This window comes from Pseudoliparis swirei, chromosome 22, assembly GCF_029220125.1.
Source record: "Pseudoliparis swirei isolate HS2019 ecotype Mariana Trench chromosome 22, NWPU_hadal_v1, whole genome shotgun sequence".
NCBI classification, from domain to species: Eukaryota; Metazoa; Chordata; class Actinopteri; order Perciformes; family Liparidae; genus Pseudoliparis; species Pseudoliparis swirei.
The window spans coordinates 11,292,567-11,313,523 of NC_079409.1; the positions used below are offsets into that span (position 1 = coordinate 11,292,567).

Below are 20,957 nucleotides of genomic sequence, written 5' to 3' on the forward strand. Positions count from 1 at the left end.
GCACGAGCCAATGAGAGAATGAGTACACATTGTGAAACAAGAACAAAAACACTTCCAAGCAGTGATTTATCAAATCAGTCTGAAAAGGATGTTGCAGTCAGTCCACATAGGTTCACATGTTATGTCTACGAGTATGAGGATTCTTTCAGTTCATGTGATATATTTAACATAAAACAGAGGAATGATGCTTCTTTCCAAGTAAAAAAAGAAAAGAAAACAGGGCAGGATATTGAGAGATCCAATGATTGAGAAATACAGGGGTGGACGAATAACAAAACTCCAGTTAACCAACAAAACTTGTCAGAGCAGGCAAAGAAATAGAAGCTGCATAATGGAGTGCCACATATTTTCCATTATTTTCCTGATCTTGACTATGGAGTGTTCAGCGAGCAGGTAAATATTAAAATGGCTTCAATATTTGCTTCTCTCAGAACAATATCTGCTTCTCTACAACAGTGTTGGGCAAGTTACTGAAAATTAGTAATTAGTTATAGTTACTAGTTACTTCTTTTAAAAGTAATTGAATTACTTTACTAGTTACTGTATATCAAAAGTAATTAGTTACTAGGGAAAGTAACTTTTAAGTTACTTTTATGTCTGCTTTTTTAATGTCATGAACAGTACTGAACAGTCAAACACAATAAACATATGTTGTAGACCTATTTATTGCAATCAACAGGGCAACAGGCCTTCAAATCAAGCAGGAGTACAAAAGTCCCTTTTTTAGTTAACTTAATACAAAATAACTGTCTCAGTGATTTAACAGTGTTTTTTTTTTACCACATTAGGCCCAATGAAATAAAAGTGATTGGCCTACAGTATTAACACTAATTAAAGAGAAAACAAAGGTGCCTTGAGGTGCTGCATATAATTGAGGGGGGGGTGCTAGTGAGGCGTGTACGTGCTGATCTGGAGTCAGTTTGGTAGGATTTGGGTATAAATAAATTATTTCATTTAAAATATGGATTTTTATTTAAAGATATTCATGTAATTTGCATGCAAAATAGGTCTACCCGAACCAGCGGACACAAAATTCAACCAGCGGCAAAAACCGCGGACCTGGCAACACTGGAAGTGGCTGTCAATCACAGTGTGGCACCGTGCATGCTGGTCGAGGGGGCGTGCCTGTGATTGGCGGAGTAGAGGGGAGGCGTGCCTGTGATTGGCGGAGTAGAGGGGAGGCGGGGTTAACCTGTCGGAAAACGGAAGTTACGGGTGGTTGACGGGAACCGTTGATGTTCGAGCTGCTGAGCTGAGAGGAGCAGCTGTCTGTGTTGGTGAATGCCCAATAAAGGGAGGAATAATAACGTCGTCCCGTCTCCGTGTCATCAGTCCATAACGTCCGAGACGTTACAATATCATTGCGCCACCAAGGTCCTGCGATGTCACATCAGAAGCAGCTAAAGTAGCCTAGCTTGTCTTCTTGTCTGCAAGTGTTCATTTTTCACAAAAGAGAGTAACGCGAGTAACGAACTCATTTAAATTTCAGTAACTGTAACTGCGTTAGTTGATTTAAAAAAATACTTCGTTACACGCTCGTTACCGCAAAAAGTAGTGGAATTACAGTAACGCGTTACTTTGTACCGCGTTACTCCCAACACTGCTCTACAATATATGCGTCTCTCATTATATGTAATGATATCATTCCATATAATAGTTAACATGTGTTTTTAGCATGATGTGAAATTATTATCAAAATATGCAACATTGCAGATGTTTATTTGTCTAGGCATAGAAGTCCATGAATGCAAAATATAGCAATGAAGGTGCTATGTTTGACCTTTTTGTGCAGATTCTTCATCTCAGCCCCCCGCGTGTTTCATGTGGACGTTAATGAGGACGTTTTTGTCCAGATGGGAAACTCTTATCTTAATAGTACTGTCACTCTCTACCTGGAGCATGAGAGTACCAGTACTGTTGTGTCTGGGAAGAAAACCACAAAACAGTTGAACTCATGGTGTGAGAAACTTCCCCTCTCGTCAAGAAGCATACATTGTAGAGGGGGCTGAGATGTCATCGACCCAAACTTTTAATGTGCATCTTTACAGATAGACAGGGGGAGCATGTTAAGATTGCTTCGACATAATGAGCTAAGATACTTGCTGCTGGTGGCAGAGAGCCCCTCCTTCAGTACCAGGAAGACAACAAAGGTTCTGATATACAAACACAGGGGCTATATCTTCTTTCAGACTGACCAGCCAATCTACAACCCAACATAGAAAGGTAAAAGAAAAGTCAACAAACTGAAGAAAGGTAAAACAATGTGAAAGAATGCTCAACTTAATAATGAACTAATCGTTTTAAAGCCATTTTATGCTGATTATTTCTCTTCTAGTGAGGTACAGGGTGTTCACTCTTGACCATACGATGAAGCCTCACGAGGAGGTGTTCCAGATATCAGTATATGTGAGTAATTAAAGAGGGCTTTGGTAGGTCTGCATGAATGCTTTTCATGGTTTTATTTCATGATTCATGCTTTTATCATTTAATTACAGAATGCTGTTGGAAATAGAGTAATGAAGATACTAAAGACTGCCAAGGCAGGGATACTCCAAGGCATATTCCCCATACCTGATGTATTGAAGTATGCCAACATAGATTTACAACTTACATAACAACAAAACTAACTTTAATACACTGTAATAATACATGTCTGTTCTGTTTACAAAGATTGGGCACATGAAGGATTACAGCACACTATGAAGATGATGAAGCAAATGCTGTTTCCCGAGAGTTCAAAGTCCAGAAATTTGGTATGCTCGGTTTACTTGATTTACTTAATTTAAACATCTTCCTCTTGTTTAAAATTAACAGATTATATTCAAAACATTGTTCATTGTTACACAGTTTTACCAAGTTTTGTGGTGGGCATTGCAATGGAGCAGAGCTATATTTTGTTGAAGGCAGAACAGTTTGACTTCGCCATCTCAGTAAGGTATGTGTGATAAATTCCCCTTTAAATTTACTTTATAACATATATTATAAATAATGTAACATTTTGAGATGCTCTATTGTCTTAACCCTCTCTCTAGGTATTCATATGGCGAGCAAGTGAAAGGGGCTTACCACTGCCAATTTGGAGTGAGTGAAAAAGATAAAACCCAGAAAATAAAGCCTTTGTTGATCAGGGGGCTGGAGTTAACTGATTCGGTGAGGAAACAGATATCTTTACAAAATTTCATTTCAAGATCTGAGATCAGATCAGCTGGTAATATTTTACATCTGTTCCAGTACTTGACTATCAACAATGTATGTCATTCTTTGCAGGTCAGGGATGGAGCTGCAGCAGCTTCTTTTCAGATAGAAGACTGAAAGGTGCACCTCCTAAAACAGCAGAACAAAACCCTCTCCGAGTTACAGCAGAGGGGAGCACAACTCTACTTGAGAGTCTTTGTCACCAACATACAAAGTAAAAGGATACTCTGTCACACTAACAACCAATGTTCGAAATAGCACCAAATGTTGCAAAGAGAGAATATATTTTATGTTTAAAATGTATTGGTGTTTAGTATACAGCAGCATGTGCTCTGCACAGTAAAGTATGAAGTTTTCTCCTGTTAAATGTTTCTGTTTCTTGTCATGCAAATCTGAGAAAGTACTGTCACTGTCACACTGAAAATAATAACAATTATATTAATGCTATTACGACTTATAATAATAATGATAACGATAATTCATCACAACATTGAAGGACAAACGCTTTGAGATGTACCATCTAGTATTTGAGAAGGTATATGAAGAAGAGGAGGACACTATTGGGATTTTCCATTAGATCTGATATCTGCATTTTATGACCCAGGTGGTGAAATACAAGAGGCAGAAGTTTACCTTCCTATCGTCGCCCATAAATACACCATGGATCTCTCGAACTCGCTCATATTTCCTTCCCGGATACCCGCTAGATGTGGTGGTATGCATGAAACTCACAGGGGAAACAGAGCTCTGTGCATGACGGTGATAATTGTGCATGTAAAAAATGTGTTTGTTGTCATTATAGATGGTCGTGTTTCTTCTAGATGGGTCCCCACTCCCCAGCAGCTGGTGTACCAGTAAAGATTCATGTACCAACATCTTTAGAGGAATCTTGGCAAGGAACCACCAACCAGGAGGGGGCAGTGTTTCCTGTCTTTAATATTCTCACTGCAGATCAGATTACTGTTAAAGTTAGTATACCTAAACAACTAACACAATGTATTATTAAATTGATAACTATTGGATTTCCCTTTCGTTCAGTTCATTTGTACATTTCCTTGACTTCATTAGGTGTCGGCAGATGGCCAGCAACAAAGGTAAGTAATTCCGAGTGCTTCATCTCCGAGTAACAGCTTTCTTTACTTGAGTATTACCAACAAGATGTACTCTGTGGACGATCTACTAAATGTAAAGTACAACACCATCAATGGCCAAAAACTTGGGTTTATATACTACATGGTGAGACATAACTGAGAGAATACAGCATGTTCTATTTTGACAAGGAGAAGCAACAGTTTCTTATGTCTTAACCATTTAAAATTGTCTATGTTGTCGGTCTTGAGTCGCGGGATCCTAATAAAAAAGGTCTCTCTCGAAGTTGGTATTTCAGTAATAGACAACCTGCAAATAACATCTGATATGGTGCCATCCTTCCGTCTGATTGGCTACGACTATATAACGAGGGTGGTGACATCATTGCAGACTCGCTGTGGGTAGGTGTCAAGGATGAATGTGAGCTAAAGGTCAAGGTGAGTAAACAGAACAGATACGAGTGCAGAATGACTTCTGTTGACTGTGTTTGAGTAGGTTAAGTCTGCAAGTAAAATAATGTTGTAAAGTAACAAATGCTTATCATAGTCAAAAAAAATTCTGTCTAGTTTAGTTTCAACTGAAGAACTTAGCCTATGTGGTTCCATGTCTATATTTAGGTAGAACAAAAAGGCCCGTCCGAACCTGGAAAACAGTCTTGGATAGAAATTGATTTACATGGCCAGAAAGCCAAAGTGGCTTTGCTGGCAGTAGATAAGGCCATCTACGCTCTGAATGCCGATAATAAACTCACAGGTAAACATGTAACACTTTCACCAAAACTCTCTCTTACAACACACTGAGGTCATTGTATTCAACCCATACATTATAATACAGTAAATTCAAGATCTTCTTCCAACCTTTCAGGTGTTTTCCTCCATGCAGTCGTGTGACCTTGGTTACTCATACAGCGGAGGATCTGACCCTGAATCTGTGCTAACAGATGCTGGCATGTCTTGTGTATCTCAATCCCAATCAATGTGGGAAAAGAGTATGACAGAAACACAACTTTTCTTCCTTAAATCCTTGAAAATGTTAACAGGACAAATACATTATGTATTGAGCTTACATTGTCTTATATAGTATATTTCACTTGTCTAGATTTAATAAAGATGGTCTCAAGTTTACACTACATTAAGCACTTTAATATATCCCTAGCTTTATATCATGGGATGTAGGCTATTGCAGTGTGATCCAAATAATATTACATTTGATCCCAAACTAAATAAAACCAAAAGTAAATACTGCTACAGGTGGTAAGAGAGAATATTGAGTGGGAGTACAAGGCAGTGATTATAATGTAGCTGCTATCCACTGCCTTACCCCATGCTGAATTGTAATGCTCTTATCCTACTTTTCCAGGCTGTGATTCACAAGCTGCAGGACAAAGGCGTGCAGTGGACCTTCAACAGGAAATGATGACTTTAAGTAAGACAACCTTCTGGCATTATGACTCTGGTCAGAGCTAATGTAAGATACTGCTGCAAAGAATATACTCTAACAATAGGACGTTGATTTTCCTGTAAATGTCACTTTCAGAATCAAACTTTTCCGATGATCATTTGCAAGGCTGTTGTGTTTGCGGGTTTTCTCTCATTAATTGAATCTTAATTTAAACCTCTTGGGTATCATTTGACGCTACCTGATTCCATCACCACATGGGAGATTCAGGTCGTCACTTTATCTGCAGCCACTGGTATGATCTGCTTCCTACTCCACAGATGCTTTTGAGTCTAAAAAATAATAATAACTGCAATTCACTTACACTATGTTTCATTCAGGTTTCTGTGTAGTTAAGCCGTCTGAGATCAAAGCATTTAAGAGGGCATTTGTTTATCTGCAACTGACTTATTCAGTGAAGAAATATGAGCAACTATCCATTTCGTCTGTTATCTACAACTATGGCGATACCAGACGACAGGTAGAAATCTCCTTATTTACTGACATTAAGTGGAACTCTTAACAGAAACCACCTATTGTACAAGTGTAAATACAATTCTTGATGTGTTTTTCCCCTGCATTTTTATAGATCGCAGTTTATATGGAAAAAACTGAAGGGCTTTGCTCCCTCGGCTCTGCCACCACTACATCTTTTGTTAACATTAGCCTACTGTGGAACCAGAGACTTCCCAGTTGGTCTCCTTCTCTGCTGTTCCCATGGTAACTGGCTCAATACCCATCAAAATACATCTCTATGACATCGAGAATGAGATGGGAATAGATGCAGTTGAAAAGACTTTGAGTGTGTTGGTGAGTGACAAAGATATTTGTTGACTTCCATTTAAAAGAATAGTCGAAGAATAGTAATGACAATAAAAGCAGTCATTGTATCGGCAATAGCAATAGCAATGCAACTAATAATAATAATCATAGTAGCAGTGGGTGTCAGGCAGGCAGGACCACGGTACAGATCTACAGGCCATTAACAAACAATGTTATAGATTTATTTGGTTTTTAACACAGCTAAAACTTTCTTTGTCAGGTTATATAAGGATTTTAACATACAAGAAACCCACCGGTTCTTATGGAGCATGGGGTTCGGTGCAATCTAGTAATTGGTGAGTGTATGTGTTACGCTGCTGTCATGATATTTTCTTAAGTCTCACATTGTAAATGAACTTTCTCCATTTCCAAGTATCTCAAATAATAAATAATTTATTTTTCAACCCCTTACTTCTGGGGTTTTCAGGGTGACTGCCCTTGTGGTGAAAGTGCTATCGTTGGTGGCGCAGCGTCAGCCAGGGACTTTTGAACAGCAGGGCAGGAAGGCTATTGTTGTACCAGAGGATCAGATCAGTCACTCAGTCACTTTCTTGCTCTCAGTACAGAAGGCTGATGGGTCATTTCGTGACCCACATCCAGTGCTACACAGAGGAGTTCTGGTAACCTCTACTGCATCCATGTTCGAACATGCATAGACTATCGTTCAAAAGTTTGGGATCACTTAGAAATGTCCTTATTTTTCAAAGAAAAGCATTGTTTTTTTCAATGAAGATAACATTAAATCAATCAGAAATACACTCTATACATTGTTAATGTGGTAAATGACTATTCTAGGTGGAAACGTCTGGTTTCTAATGAAATATCTCCATAGGTGTATAGAGGCCCATTTCCATCAACGATCACTCCAGTGTTCTAATGGTACATTGTGTTTGCTAATCGCCTTAGAAGACTAATGGATGATTAGAAAACCCTTGAAAACCCTTGTGCAATTATGTTAGCACAGCTGAAAACAGTTATGCTGGAGATATAAGCTATATAACTGGCCTTCCTTTGAGCTAGTTGATTATCTGGAGCATCACATTTGTGGGTTCGATAAGACTCTCAAAATGGCCAGAAAAAAAGAACTTTCATGTGAAATTCGCCAGTCTATTCTTGTTCTTAGAAATGAAGGCTATTCCATGCGAGAAATTGCAAAGAAACTGAAAATTTCCTACAGCGGTGTGTACTACTCCCTTCAGAGAACAGCACAAACGGGCTCTAACCAGAGCAGAAAGAGAAGTGGGAGGCCCGGTGCACAACTCAGCAAGAAGACAAGTACATTAGAGTCTCTAGTTTGAGAAATAGGCGCCTCACAGGTCCTCAACTGGCAGCTTCTTTAAATGGTACCCAAAACGCCAGTGTCAACGTCGACAGTGAAGAGGCGACTCGGGATGCTGGCCTTCTAGGCAGAGTGGCAAAGAAAAGCCATATCTGAGACTGGCCAATAAAAGAAAAGATTGGTATGGGCAAAAGAACACAGGCATTGGACAGAGGAAGATTGGAAAAAGGTGTTATGGACAGATGAATCCAAGTTTGAGGTGTTTGGATCACACAGAAGAACATTTGTGAGATGCAGAACAGGTGAAAAGATGCTGGAAGAGTGCTTGACACCATCTGTCAAGCATGGTGGAGGTAATGTGATGGTCTGGGGCTGCTTTGGTGCTGGTAAAGTGGGAGATTTGTACCAGGTAAAAGGGATTTTAAACAAGGAAGGCTATCACTCCATTTTGCAACACCATGCCATACCCTGTGGGCAGCGCTTGATTGGAGCCAATTTCCTCCTCCAACAGGACAATGACCCAAAGCACACCTCCACATTGTGCAAGAACTATTTAGGGAAGAAGCAGGCAGCTGGTATGCTGTCTGTAATGGAGTGGCCAGCACAGTCACCAGATCTCAACCCCATTGAGCTGTTGTGGGAGCAGCTTGACCGTATGGTCCGCAAGAAGTGCCCATCAAGCCAATCCAACTTGTGGTGCTTCAGGAAGCGTGGGGTGAAATCTCAACAGATTACCTCAACAAATTAACAGCTAGAATGTCAAAGGTCTGCAATGTTGTAATTGCTGCAAAAGGAGCATTCTTTGACGAAAGCAAAGTTTGAAGAAAAAAATACTTCAAATACAAATCATTATTTCTAACCTTGTCAATGTCTTAACTATATTTTCTATACATTTTGCAACTCATTTGATAAATAAAAGTGTGAGTTTTCATGGAAAACACGAAATTGTCTGGGTGATCCCAAACTTTTGAACGGTAGAAAGTAGGCCGTTCCACTAAGACCCATGTAGATAAACTCCGATGAATAGATGTAGCGTTACCGTAGCGTTTGTATGAATAATTAAAATTGCATCATGCTTATCTTTCTTTAGAACCATGTCATAAAATACAAAATATATTCCTCTCAGGAAATGTTCGGAGAATCACAAAGAATGTCCGTTTGCTACATGCTTGCTTCCTTCCTACAGTAGATTACGGTCAGTACAGCACAAAATACATTAAGGTGTCAAGTATCTACTGTTCCCTTGAACATCTCCTATCCATACTTTCATTGAGTGACACTTTGTCTTATTTCAGCATACATGGTTGAAGTCCTCAGTGTTTCCATGAAGAGTAACTTTGAGCTGTACAAAATTAATGTAAACGAGGTACTCAGATCACATAAGTAAACTGTAACCACACGCCTTTGTAACGCCCGGTTCTGTGTCTCCTCTGTTTCTTCTGTGTCTCCTTGATTGGTTAATTCCCTTCACCTGCCCTTAGCCACTCTCATCTCGTTACTGTCTCATGCTGTACACCTGTGTTTCCCCCCCTCTATATTGTGCCAGTCTTTCTGTTGTCTCCTGCTGGATTGTTTTCTGTAGTTGTGTGTTCCTCGTTCTCCTTGTGCCTTGTGTTTTTTGTGGTAAGCTCTCTAGCGTTACTTGCAGGCACGTGCACAGACATTTTGGGGGGCAGGTGCTCAAACCAAAAAAAAGGGCACCCAATGCTAAAAAAAAATTCTGACAGAGTTGAAGCATTAGCAGCAATACACTGATGATGCAATACATCCTCGACCTGTGTTTCCTCTGGCAGCATCAGACCACTAGCTTACATTTACTTTATGAATAAAGATGAATTATTATATAGCAACAACAGTACAAGCGTTCTGATTGGCTCATGGGTCGTCATGCCACGTATTGCCCTCCTCGCTGGTCTGATACGGATCCGTTTTGCCCTCTTACGTCATTTTCAAAATGAGCGATATTGATAGACATCAACAGCCAAGAGCAGTGGTCCTCAAACTCCGGCCCGCGGGCCGGATACGACCCGCCTCCACATTTGACCCGGCCCTCTGAACAATAGAGGCCGTATGATTTTTTTTTCAGTCTGGCCACGCAAATCCTAGACTAGCCCCTGTTAAATAGAACGGAATAAGAATTCTCTCTCTCTCTCTCTCTCTCTCTCTCTCTCTCTTCTCTCTCTCCCTCTCTCTATTCTCTAAACATAACTAACGTCAGCAGGGGCGGCCCTAGCACATTTGGCGCCCTAGGCGAGCTTCACTCGTGGCCCCCCCCGCCCCACCCAAATAAAATTTGTAAAAACGATTTTGCACGAAAACGGAATTTCAACTTTCAAACGCTATTTTGCCCTGCAAGACTGAATTTCTTTCAAATAAACAGAACAACGATCGCAACAATGAACAACCATTAAATAAAGAACAAAATCCCTGAGAAAATGTCACATCTGTGCTGAACTACGCTCCGGCTACGCCCCCCTGATCAACGGTGCACATTCACTCCCTCGTCGTGCCCAAAATAATGTGACCGCCTTTTTTCATCACTTTTTTTTTTTACATTGAATTTACATGACGTGGTCTACACTTCACGAAGGGACACATGATGCATGAATATGTTCACAGACTCAAAGCGCCACCTACTGGCAGATTTAGCTGGCGGCTGTTACAGTTTTTCTCGATTGAAGATTATCTGCTTTAGACACAGATTTCAATTGTTAACCACACTTTCTTCAAAACACTAAACACCATCCTCTCTACTTTGCACACTTCATCAATGCCAAAACCTCCTTGTGTTCAGACAGAACACACTGCTATTCAATTGGCAAAACTTTCATTTCCACGGCTGTTGTGCAATTTGGAATCAAGGCTTTAGCAATATAAGGGCCACAGGTGACCTCCTGATTTGAAGAAGAATGGATGAAAACATGGAAGGTAGAGGAGACCAGAGAGGCAGAGGAGTATTTTTTTGACCTTTTTTATTTACACTTTTCTTTCTTTTTTTGTTGACTGTAGTGGTCTATTTTCTATTGTTTGTTCTGTGAAAAAATTTGAAAAAAGAAAGAAACATTTTAGTTGTATATTTGTGTGCTGTTTTATATTTTGAGTTAAAACATTATACATTCACAATATTTTACAACAGGAGAAAGCATACAGTAACACTGGACATGAAAAGGCATAATGCTCCTGATAAGGCCTTCATACTGGTGTTTTCCCATTTCATAGTGTTTTCCATTGAGCACATCAGTGTTCAATCGATGCTTAGAATGTCTACTCATATAATGGGCTGTGTTTGTCATTTGAAAACAAAATACCCTTTTGAGGTGACATAACACGGTTTTGAAAGCAAAGTTGCATTTTGCAGGAGATATCAAGGGTTTTGCATTTTGTGTGAGTGGTTTTGGGATTTGTGTTTAGAGTTTTGAGAAAACGAGGCATGCTTTCAAAAAATTTGTTTAACCTCTTCCACTCCACCCCCATTTTCGAGCAAAAACGCCAAAAATGATCTGACGAAATTAAAATGGCTGTAGTTTCTGAACCCCTCTGAATAAATTTATCAATGAAGGCTTTCTAGAAAGATTACCCTTGTGATTACTTGTGAAAGTGTCAAAAATCCTTTAGGTCATACAGAAACAGAGCAGTGGGCCTTTGAAGTCAGGAAAAATGCAAGCTTTTTGTCCGCCTAAAATAAAAAAGTATATTTCAGTATAAATAACTATGTGTGACTGTATCTGTACAGGAAAAGGACAGTATAGGTGTGTAACTGCACTAGTACTAAACACATGCTTCAAATTTGAAGAGGATAGGACAAAGTATGACCATCCTACATTGTTTTTCATGAAAAGATCCAGGCGGAGCTCCAAAAAGGACATGTGCAGCCTCCAAATGCTCACATGGTACCCAAATGATATTATGAGACACTGAAGGTGTTTTCCTTTACATGTTGATATGTTTCAAAATATACCAATGTAAAGAACTGTAATATCACTGCAAAATATAACTTTTACTCCAAGTAGAGCAGATGTATTGCTAAAATAATATATACATATAAATATATACTACATATATATAGATATAGTGACATATATATGTAGTATATATATGTATATACTACATAATATATATACACACACAAATATATATGTATGCATAAACATAGATAGATATATTTCTATACATGAACATATATATTCTGTAAGGAGAAGACTGGCTGCGCCCACGTATTTCAGAGGAGTTCCGTTACGTGTGACTCAATTTGCATATGCAACACGTCGTTAGAAAGCCGTAAGTCTCCTCTAGAGTAGACGAAGGGATTGACAAGTCTAACCTAACTTACTAATAAAATGTAGTCAAACAAAAACGGAGCAAATCACCGTGTTCATGGCCCGGCAAAGACAGCGCGGTCTCCTGGCTTCAACACGTTACTGTCAGGGAAGACACAGCGCACCCAGTCAAACTGTTTACCTTTTCTGATTCCGCTAGCTCTTTGCTAACTTCCGCTAGTACTTCCGCTAATACCTCCGCTAATACATCTACTTAGAAAGTGTATTCTCTACGTTTTCTCCGTCGAAATGTTGCAAGATCCGACTTGCTGCATTTATCGCGACTTTAGATATTGTGTGTTTGGGCTCGTCTTGTGAAAAATTATTACGAAATAAAAGAAAATGTATATGTTCTTTGCAAAGATGAGGATGGTTAAGCAATCGAGAAAAACTGTAAGGACGCCGGCGTCCTCAGTGGAGTGGAGAGGTTAAGCATCGAGAAAAAAAACTGCGCGCTCGCGGACAAGACATTCTCCGTGACGTCACTGAGTCACCATGGAAACAGTCTGCGCTTTGATGCGGTGACGTCGCTCGTAGTCGTGACGTCACGGAGCAGCGAAACAGAGTATATTGCAGTGATTTCCAGCAGAAGAGAAGAGAAGAGAAGAGAAGAGAAGAGAAGAGAAGAGAAGAAAAGAGAAGAGAAGAGAAGAGAAGAGAAGTCTCCGGCCGGCCAGAGTCTCCGCTCGAGCTCCGGCCGGCGTAGATGAGCGAGGACCCGTTCGACGCTGCTTGCAGCTTTAATGTTTTTTGTTTGTTTTCTGCCTGGCATTGCCGTCAAAATATTGGTTGGAGATATAGATGGGGGTGCAAAAAAAAGGCGCATTTTTGCGCCCCTCTGAATGGCGCCCCAGGCGGCCGCCTATACCGCCTGTAGGAAAAACCGCCCCTGAACGTCAGTAAACAGCTGGACGAGGCTTTGAAATCACGGAGTTTAAAAACATTTTTTTTTAGGAAACGTCGGACCAGTTGTGACGTCATGTTTTCAGCAGCGCTAATGTTGTGGTTGATCACAAAACAACGTCATGATCTGTGTGTCTGATGCTGCGGGTCAGAGGAGAAGGAGGTGCACCCGTTTGGTGGCGCGAGGAGCACTGCGCGGAGGAGGAAGTGGAGGAGGAGGAGGAGGAGCGTGCGGGGGAGGGAGAGGAGGGGGGGCCCGTGAGCGTCGCGGAGCATATCAGGGCGAAATTCTCACAAGAACTCAAATAAATGCCCCGTCGGATGATAAAACACATTTGGGGGGACTTGATGACAGAGAGAGTAACTTTTATTCTTAAATACGGATGAATAAAAAAAATGTTTCTCCAGCAAAAAGGGCACTTTACTCATTCAGGGCAAAGGGGCTGGTGCTTGAGCACCACTATGGCTCTATCTGTGCACGTGCCTGGTTACTTGTGTGTATTCCTGACCTGCCTGCCTGCCCTGACCTCCGATTCTCTGCCTGTCCCTTTTTGGACTTATTTGCGTTTTGGAACCTTTTGCCTCAGTAAAGAGAGTTTTTGTTATTCACATTCAGTCCTGTCTTGTTCCTCTACGCGTGAGCTCTTGCCCCTCGCTACCCGTGACGGCCTTAAATGCTGTGACTTTGACCGTTAAATGTCTGTGTTTTATGGAACCAGCTTCCAATTTCAGTCCGGGAGGCAGACACAGTCACCTCGTTTAAGAGTAGACTTAAGACCTTCCTCTTTGACAGAGCTTATAGTTAGGGCTGAATCAGGTTTGCCCTGGTCCAGCCCCTTGATATGCTGCTATAGGCCTATAGCTGCCGGGGGACGTTTTAGGATGCACTGTACCCTCCTCCTTTTTTTTTTTCTCCTTAAGATGAATTTTTTTCTCTCAATCACCCCTTACTAACCCTGCCTTCTCCCCGAGTCCTTTGACTTCACGTCTCATGGGTCATCGGACCCCTATGAGACGGCATATCTATCTGCCTGATGGATCGTCTGGGTCGAATTCTTCCTGCCACCAACGCCACTGCCCTGTTGAGACTCCGCCCACTGTTGAGACTCCTCCTCCCCACCGCCATCTGCCTGATGGATCGTGGAGGTCTCCATCGTGGAATATGCCTACTATGAACTATTCATACACTCTGTCATATTCATTGAATGTATTTTAACTCTAAATCTGTCCTTCTGTACACATTACATCTATTGCATCTGTCCATCTTGGAGAGGGATCCTCCTCTGTTGCTCTCCTCCAGGTTTCTTCCTTTTCCCTGAAGGGTTGGATGTCTATGTGTACAGATTGTAAAGCACTCCGAGACAAATTTGTAATTTGTGAAATTGGGCTATACAAATAAACTGAATTGAAACTGAATTGAATTGAATTGTTTAAGACCTATCATAAATATAATGGCAATAATCTGTCTACCAGATAGAGATTTCGAGGTGAATGAGAATTCCATTCGAGTGTTTGCTAAGCGGCGTCAGTGTAGGGGACAGTTAGATGTGGGAATGCAATATCTCATCATGGGAAAAGATGACTCCACAACGGACTCAAGTGGAAAGTTAGTGTAGTTGGTAATATTAATGGAAGTATCATTTTACAATGATTGATTCACATTATCTGAACTCTCTCCCTTTTTTTGTAGGATTCAGTATCTGTTGGAGTCAAACACCTGGGTTGAAAGAAAGCTTTCTGAAGAAGAATGTAAAAAATCCTCACATAAAACTGCCTGCAGAAGGTTTAAGGTGTTTACGGATGAGTATAAAATAGATGGCTGCAGACAGTGAAACAGACAAATAATTTTGATTAAACTTTCATTTTAATAGTTTCCCATGGGATGCACAGTCAGCATGGAAGTCTAGAGCTCTTCTTTTTACCGTTTTCAATCATGAAATAATAGTATAAGAACATATTACCAGACAGTAAGTGAATGGCTGACTCCATTGTCGTGTCATTTTTAAGTTTACGACACTTAAACCATGTCTTTATCTCTAGTGTTTATATAAAATAATGTTTGCTAAAATCTTTGAGATCATTATTTGAAAATGGAACTGAACACAGCAGTTAACAGTTGCTCTTTTATGTCCTTCCAAATAGTGTGATTCAGCTTTTTCTGCTGAATATATTTATTTTTGATGTTTTTTTTTCTTCTACTGCCAGTAACGGCTCTGAGAGGGGTCTCTGTACTCAATGCAACCCCCCTCATAGTTACCGCCTTCCCAATTTAACATCTGCAATGTAAGGAAGAAGGGAGACGGGGAGTGGTTTGGGGTGAGCAACACAGTAACTACTCATAAAGTGGCATAACAGTCTGCACATCAGACCTGCTCCCAGTGGAGTCACCCAGGGATAGTATTTGGATCAATCAATCAGCTCATAATGACAATAGATCTTCATTTGCTCTTGAGAGCCAACAGTCCTCTTCTCAAACTTGCTCCACTTAGAAGCCTGCTGCAGACGAGTACAATTATATAATACATGTTGTGTGATATAGAGAGAATTTGTGGGAGAAAACGAGGGGTAGTGGGAGGGAGTGGTGCAGCAGGAGTAGGAGAGAGGCATGGGTGGAGAGGCAAGGAACAAGCAAGGGTTTATGTGCTCATATTATTCTAATCTCTGAGGCCGGGTCCAAAGTAAGCAACATGGGAGTACTGGCCATCACTTCAATCACAGACAGATCAATGCCTGCACTGTTTCAGCCTTTGCTATTAGACGTTTCATTAAATTTGTATCAATAAAGGGTAAATAAATATGCAGACTTCAGCATCACACATTTTTATCTTGGGATTACTTTAGTGCCCTGGCGGTAGCCAACAGCAACAGGGCATTAAAGTAGTAAAAGTGGTTTCATGAAAGTAATTAATGGGTTGAGACGAAAAAGCAGTGTAGATTGATTTTGATCTGATTTTAGTCAAAATCAATCAATATTTGTTACATTTATCATTCAGGCTATTTGTGCACCACAACGATACAAATATTCTCTCAACAAAATCAGATTGACAGAACGAGTAATTGATCTGCATTTTGTTTTATATTTTAAATTTGTGGATTTACACTAAATACACATATTCCACGAGTACAGGCTCACCTACTCCGACACATGAAATATGCTTGAGCATCAACTGTGAAATTGCCTGAGGAATTGTGAAATGTGCTTGTACGGCTAGAGGATATTTTGTTAGGTGTGCAGTCGCCTTAGTTGTTGAAGGTGTGTTTTGAACCATTTTTCCAAAGGCCATCACAGGGTCAGAGGTTTGAGGGTGGTCTAAGGTCCAGAAAGGAGTTGAGGGAGGGCGGAGCTGTTTCTGGAGGCTGCCAGCAGATGGAGGCACTGATGGAGTAGGACCACCCACTCAGGAGTCCACACGACAGTAACAATTACTGTTTGATCTCAACATCAAGGTGACATCTGAGAGATATCGCAGTAGGAAAAGTCCAGACATAATTAATACAATGAATGATGGCTGAATTACAACTAGCTGCTTCAGTTTCAGGGTCTTGGTATTGTGCATGCTGGTTCACTGGGACTGTCATGAATTACTGGGACACTTAAAAATCGTTAAGTTAATTTAATTAGCAACACTTGAGCTTTTCCTACTATGACAAGTCAAAATGTCTGCTGGGAAAAAGGCCTATGACAGAGAAGCAATCGCCTGATGTTAATGAATGTCACTTCAGGAGAAGAAGCTGCCTGTTTTTCTCCTGAATTCAGCCCTAAATGTAAACTGATTTAAATAAAGGAGTGTATGAGCATTTGCATGCATGCAAGGCTACTCCTCTTGATAATAGGTGTAGTAGGCATTTGTATAGAAAGCAGTTAGTGGTTATTCATTTATCTTCAGCAGTATCGCCAGATGTGCGTCACTTTATGCTTCCATTATGTCACTCTTTGTCACCTTCCTCTTCTGCATCCACAAACTAATTAATCCACCACAGATCAAGCTTAGCCATAAAGCCAGGTGTAAATCAGACATTATACGTTTATTCACAACTTCCACACATAACATAAACAACCCTTCCTCAAATACCATAGCCACTAGCTACCTTGTCATTTTATGTACATTTGTATAGTGCTGATTGGCAATTGGAATAACCAGAATAACTATTCGCCCTTTTATTGTCGACTAAATTACGATGCTGCAGTAATGTACTGGCGGTTAGTTGTCTGTCAGTATAAGAACATGGTGTACATGCCAAGAAAAATGCATTTGCAACCAAAATATCTACAGGTAAATACACATTTTTACTGTGAGGGTTCTTACATACACACAGACACTGTAACATATAGAGAGCAATACATGTTACAGTAATAGACGACGAGGGAGCGGTTTCTTCAGCATCGACCACAGTCTCACAACTGTTATGCAAAATGGTTTTGCATGCTCACCTTTTTAGTGACTAAATCATGTGGTGGTTTTAATGTTTTTCATCATGTATAGATTAAAACAAGAGTGGCCTAACTGTTTTGATTGTGGGCCATACATGAGGCCATATACAGAAGCAAGGAGTCACAGGCCAAACAATAGTCAATGGGTTTTCAACCAGTTAAAATGCAAAAAAATCTGTCTAGACCCAAAAATCCCATGTGACATATTCATTTTCTATCAAATAAAATACATGAACACTACTAAACAGTATAACGTTTATATTACATAACTGTTATTTATTGATGTGCAGTTGTTTTATTAGAAATATGTTCCAGTCATTTTTTTTAAATGTGCAGTCCATTTAAAAACAGTCAGCGGGCTGTAAACAATGCAATAGCTACGCATTACTAATACAGGGTGAGTGACCGTCACTACTTCAATGTAATAATCTCAGTAAGCACTTTGTATTCGGCATGTTTCTCATGAAACACATGATTAATGTTAGAAGTTGCTGTAACAAATGTGTTTGTCTGTAATCAGTAGAGATTTTCATTGTATATTTTATTTTAACTGTTTATTAGAGATTCATTTTTTATTAATTGTATTGGATGAATACAGCGACTGTGCCAAAGGAGCAGCTCATAGAAAACAAATATTTTCAAATGACATTTTATATGGTATATGAATCTTAATAAATGTCAGTTTATCTTACAATAAAAAGCTCCAGTAATTCGCTCCTTTAAAAGTAGGAACATGTCACCTGTGCCCTGTTTTGATCTGGATCTTGATTTACTCGTCTTCATGTGGTTTACTAAAGGTGGGATGGTGGGTGGCCATTTGGTCAGCGATTCAGAGCCTTCACAGAGAATTCCTTAAAACTCGTGGGTACTTGGTCACTTACATAACTCCCACGTAGTTACATCTCATTACTTCCAACAAACATTCGATTCATAGCGAGAGGTTTCTGTCCCTCAGAGTTTGCGCTGAATACCTGTAGTGTTATGCTATGGATTCCAGCTGAATCATGATTCTCAGACCAGGGCTTTATTCAATAAAAGCTGTGTCTAGGTGTTGATGTCCGGTATAAGTCAAGTGACATACAGCAGACACTGAAAGTATTGTCATCAGCCATGCAAATATTGTAACGTGCTGAATAGTTTCAGAGCATGTTGATTAAAAGTCTGATTACATTATATTACACGCAAATAACTATGTATTCTTTATATAAACAATGACTGAAGCTTACGTTCTTGAATCTACCATAAAAATGTATCGAGACATCACAAAACATAACAAAAAGGAGAAAATAACATCTGCAAAAAATGCCATACTTTTTAGTCCAATACAAATATTTTCCATAGTGATTGAGAGAGTGGGACCACTAGGCGTGGAGGAAGGAAGGGGGGAGTGGAGGGGGGTGGGGGTCCTTAAGTAGGAGCTGACTATCACTCTCCTCCTTTTAGTGGTGGTCCTTCTCTCACCTCTCTCCTCCTTGATCATATTCAGATATTTGGGTGAGCTTTTCCACGCAGATGGAAGGAGCAACACAAAGAAAGCGATAAAGCTAAGAGCTAAATCATTACGCTGGTGAGTTCATTTTGTTATGGTTTTTATTATGGCGTCAGAGTGGTAACTATTTTAATGAATGGACTTATATCCTGCATTTTGGTTTGTTGATATTATTTCACATCCTAATGCCTTTACAGTGCATGGCTGCATTTATTCTCAGGGTTTTGAATAAGTACAATTGTAGGAAAAGGTAATGTTGTTGTATAATGATGTCTTTTAGTTGTTAAAAAATACCAAAACAGTTACACTGTACTAGTCGTAGTGATTGGTGCACATAATGTGTAACTTTCAGGGTGCACATATAATGTGTTATGGTTATACCTACTGTCATGAACCTCAATAATTGGTATAAGTTTGAACTATTTTTCATTCGGTCAAAATTAATACTGTGCCAGTATGACATTTGTTACTCTATAAGTAAAATGGCTATTATTCAGTTAATACTCGAGTAAATTCTGCAGTTAATCCATGAACTCCAATGCAACATAAACAAGTTACCTTGCTGTGTAGCAAAAACTTCTTATTTTTGTGCATGCTGGATGATTTATTGGATTTTCTTCAGTTTTAAACCAAAGACTGGGCCTGTTTTTTTCAGTGGTTTTATGAGTCGTGGGTGCAGAGGGTTATGTAACCTTCTGCATAGTGAAAGACGTACAGTGTCCCACAGTTCTATACAGTGACGCTCTGTTAGTTCTCTGCATCGTCCCTCCAGGAGACTTTATACTTCCTGCTGAAGTCACATTATTCCTTCCTGTTCAGAATCAACTCATTTAGATGTGTACTTGGTTTGGTTCTGGCGGATTTGAACACTGCTGCAATTCTTCTATCTATAATTGTGTTTTCTTTTATGAATATTGTGTTTAGTTTGATATTTCTGCCAAACAATATAATTTTCCATGATTCCTTCGATGTGTGTTTCAAATGTCTTGCACTGGTGCTTCTGGAAATTTAAATTAAGACAGTTCAATAAACAGGGTGGTATAAAAGAAACAGGTATATGTAGTCCGATGCAAAACCGCATCTTATGATTATTCTGCTCTTCTTTCATGCATCAGTCCACAAATTATTTTGCACTTCTCAAATGTCAGATCACTGCATATAACCTTTAGGGAACCTGTATCATATTACTTACTTTTAAAATTCAGTTTGAGAAACTTATTTCAGTAACCTTTCAGTCAGGTAGAAGGTTGTCTTGAAATAAGTATCTCAAACTGAATTTAAAAAGTTTTGCTTTAACAATTCCTGTCATGTCACCTTTGAGCAAGGCACTGAGCCTGAAATTGCTCTAAGTGTATTGTTTTAATAGCCAGGAGTTTGTAGCATGCAGCATCAAAATGTAAATAACAACGCTATTTGTGAAACTGAGTGGAAAAGGGCCTCTATGCTCAGCAAAGCCTTTCTTGGGGTAAAAACAAAAAGCTCTGAAATAATTTGGAATTTAAATGTCATGTATCAAATTTGTTTACAACTCAGTTCTTACATGTTTTTTTCATTTCTAGGAGAAACCTGGCATAAAGTGGTCATAAAATACAGAGGAAGGAGTTCATAATCGTACAGTAACATACATACTGATCCACCAAAGGCAATACCAGATCTGGCTATTGCTTCTGGCTCAAAATGCTGTTTACTCTGGGACTTCTCCTCCTTCTCACCCCATTTCCCTCCTTTCAATCCCCAACCAATGAGAGGCGAAACTCCACAGGAAGTGATGCGTCCAAACTCACTGTTGTTTTCACCCAGTCAAAACCAAAAACCACTTCTGCCCTTGTCAAACAGACCATTCGCCCAACCCCAAAGCCAAACACAGTCAATCAGATAATTGTATCCACTCCAACAGTAAAGGCTTCTACAGTCAGTGAGGTGAAGGCTACCAAAGCCAAACCTGCCCCCACTGGAGCTCCAAATGTTCAGTCAACATCCCTAAAGTCTGCTCCA

General features: G+C 39.9%; 1 protein-coding gene across 1 annotated transcript; it reads left to right on the forward strand.

Moving 5' to 3' along the window:
- The first annotated feature begins 157 nt into the window (after positions 1-157).
- c4b (complement 4B (Chido blood group)) lies at positions 158-15,598 on the forward strand. Its single transcript, XM_056444712.1, is given in 30 exon segments — positions 158-393; positions 1,793-1,935; positions 1,938-1,957; positions 2,049-2,223; positions 2,336-2,406; positions 2,496-2,584; positions 2,671-2,753; positions 2,848-2,935; positions 3,033-3,150; positions 3,268-3,409; positions 3,800-3,860; positions 3,862-3,932; positions 4,027-4,163; positions 4,264-4,430; positions 4,527-4,641; positions 4,644-4,721; positions 4,902-5,045; positions 5,149-5,272; positions 5,644-5,709; positions 5,821-5,886; positions 5,888-5,977; positions 6,063-6,202; positions 6,311-6,385; positions 6,388-6,550; positions 6,662-6,839; positions 6,971-7,193; positions 8,888-9,017; positions 9,118-9,205; positions 14,519-14,647; positions 14,732-15,598. Coding segments are annotated over 30 exon segments (3,378 nt in total). The 5' UTR covers positions 158-331; the 3' UTR covers positions 14,874-15,598.
- Positions 15,599-20,957: the final 5,359 nt, after the last annotated feature.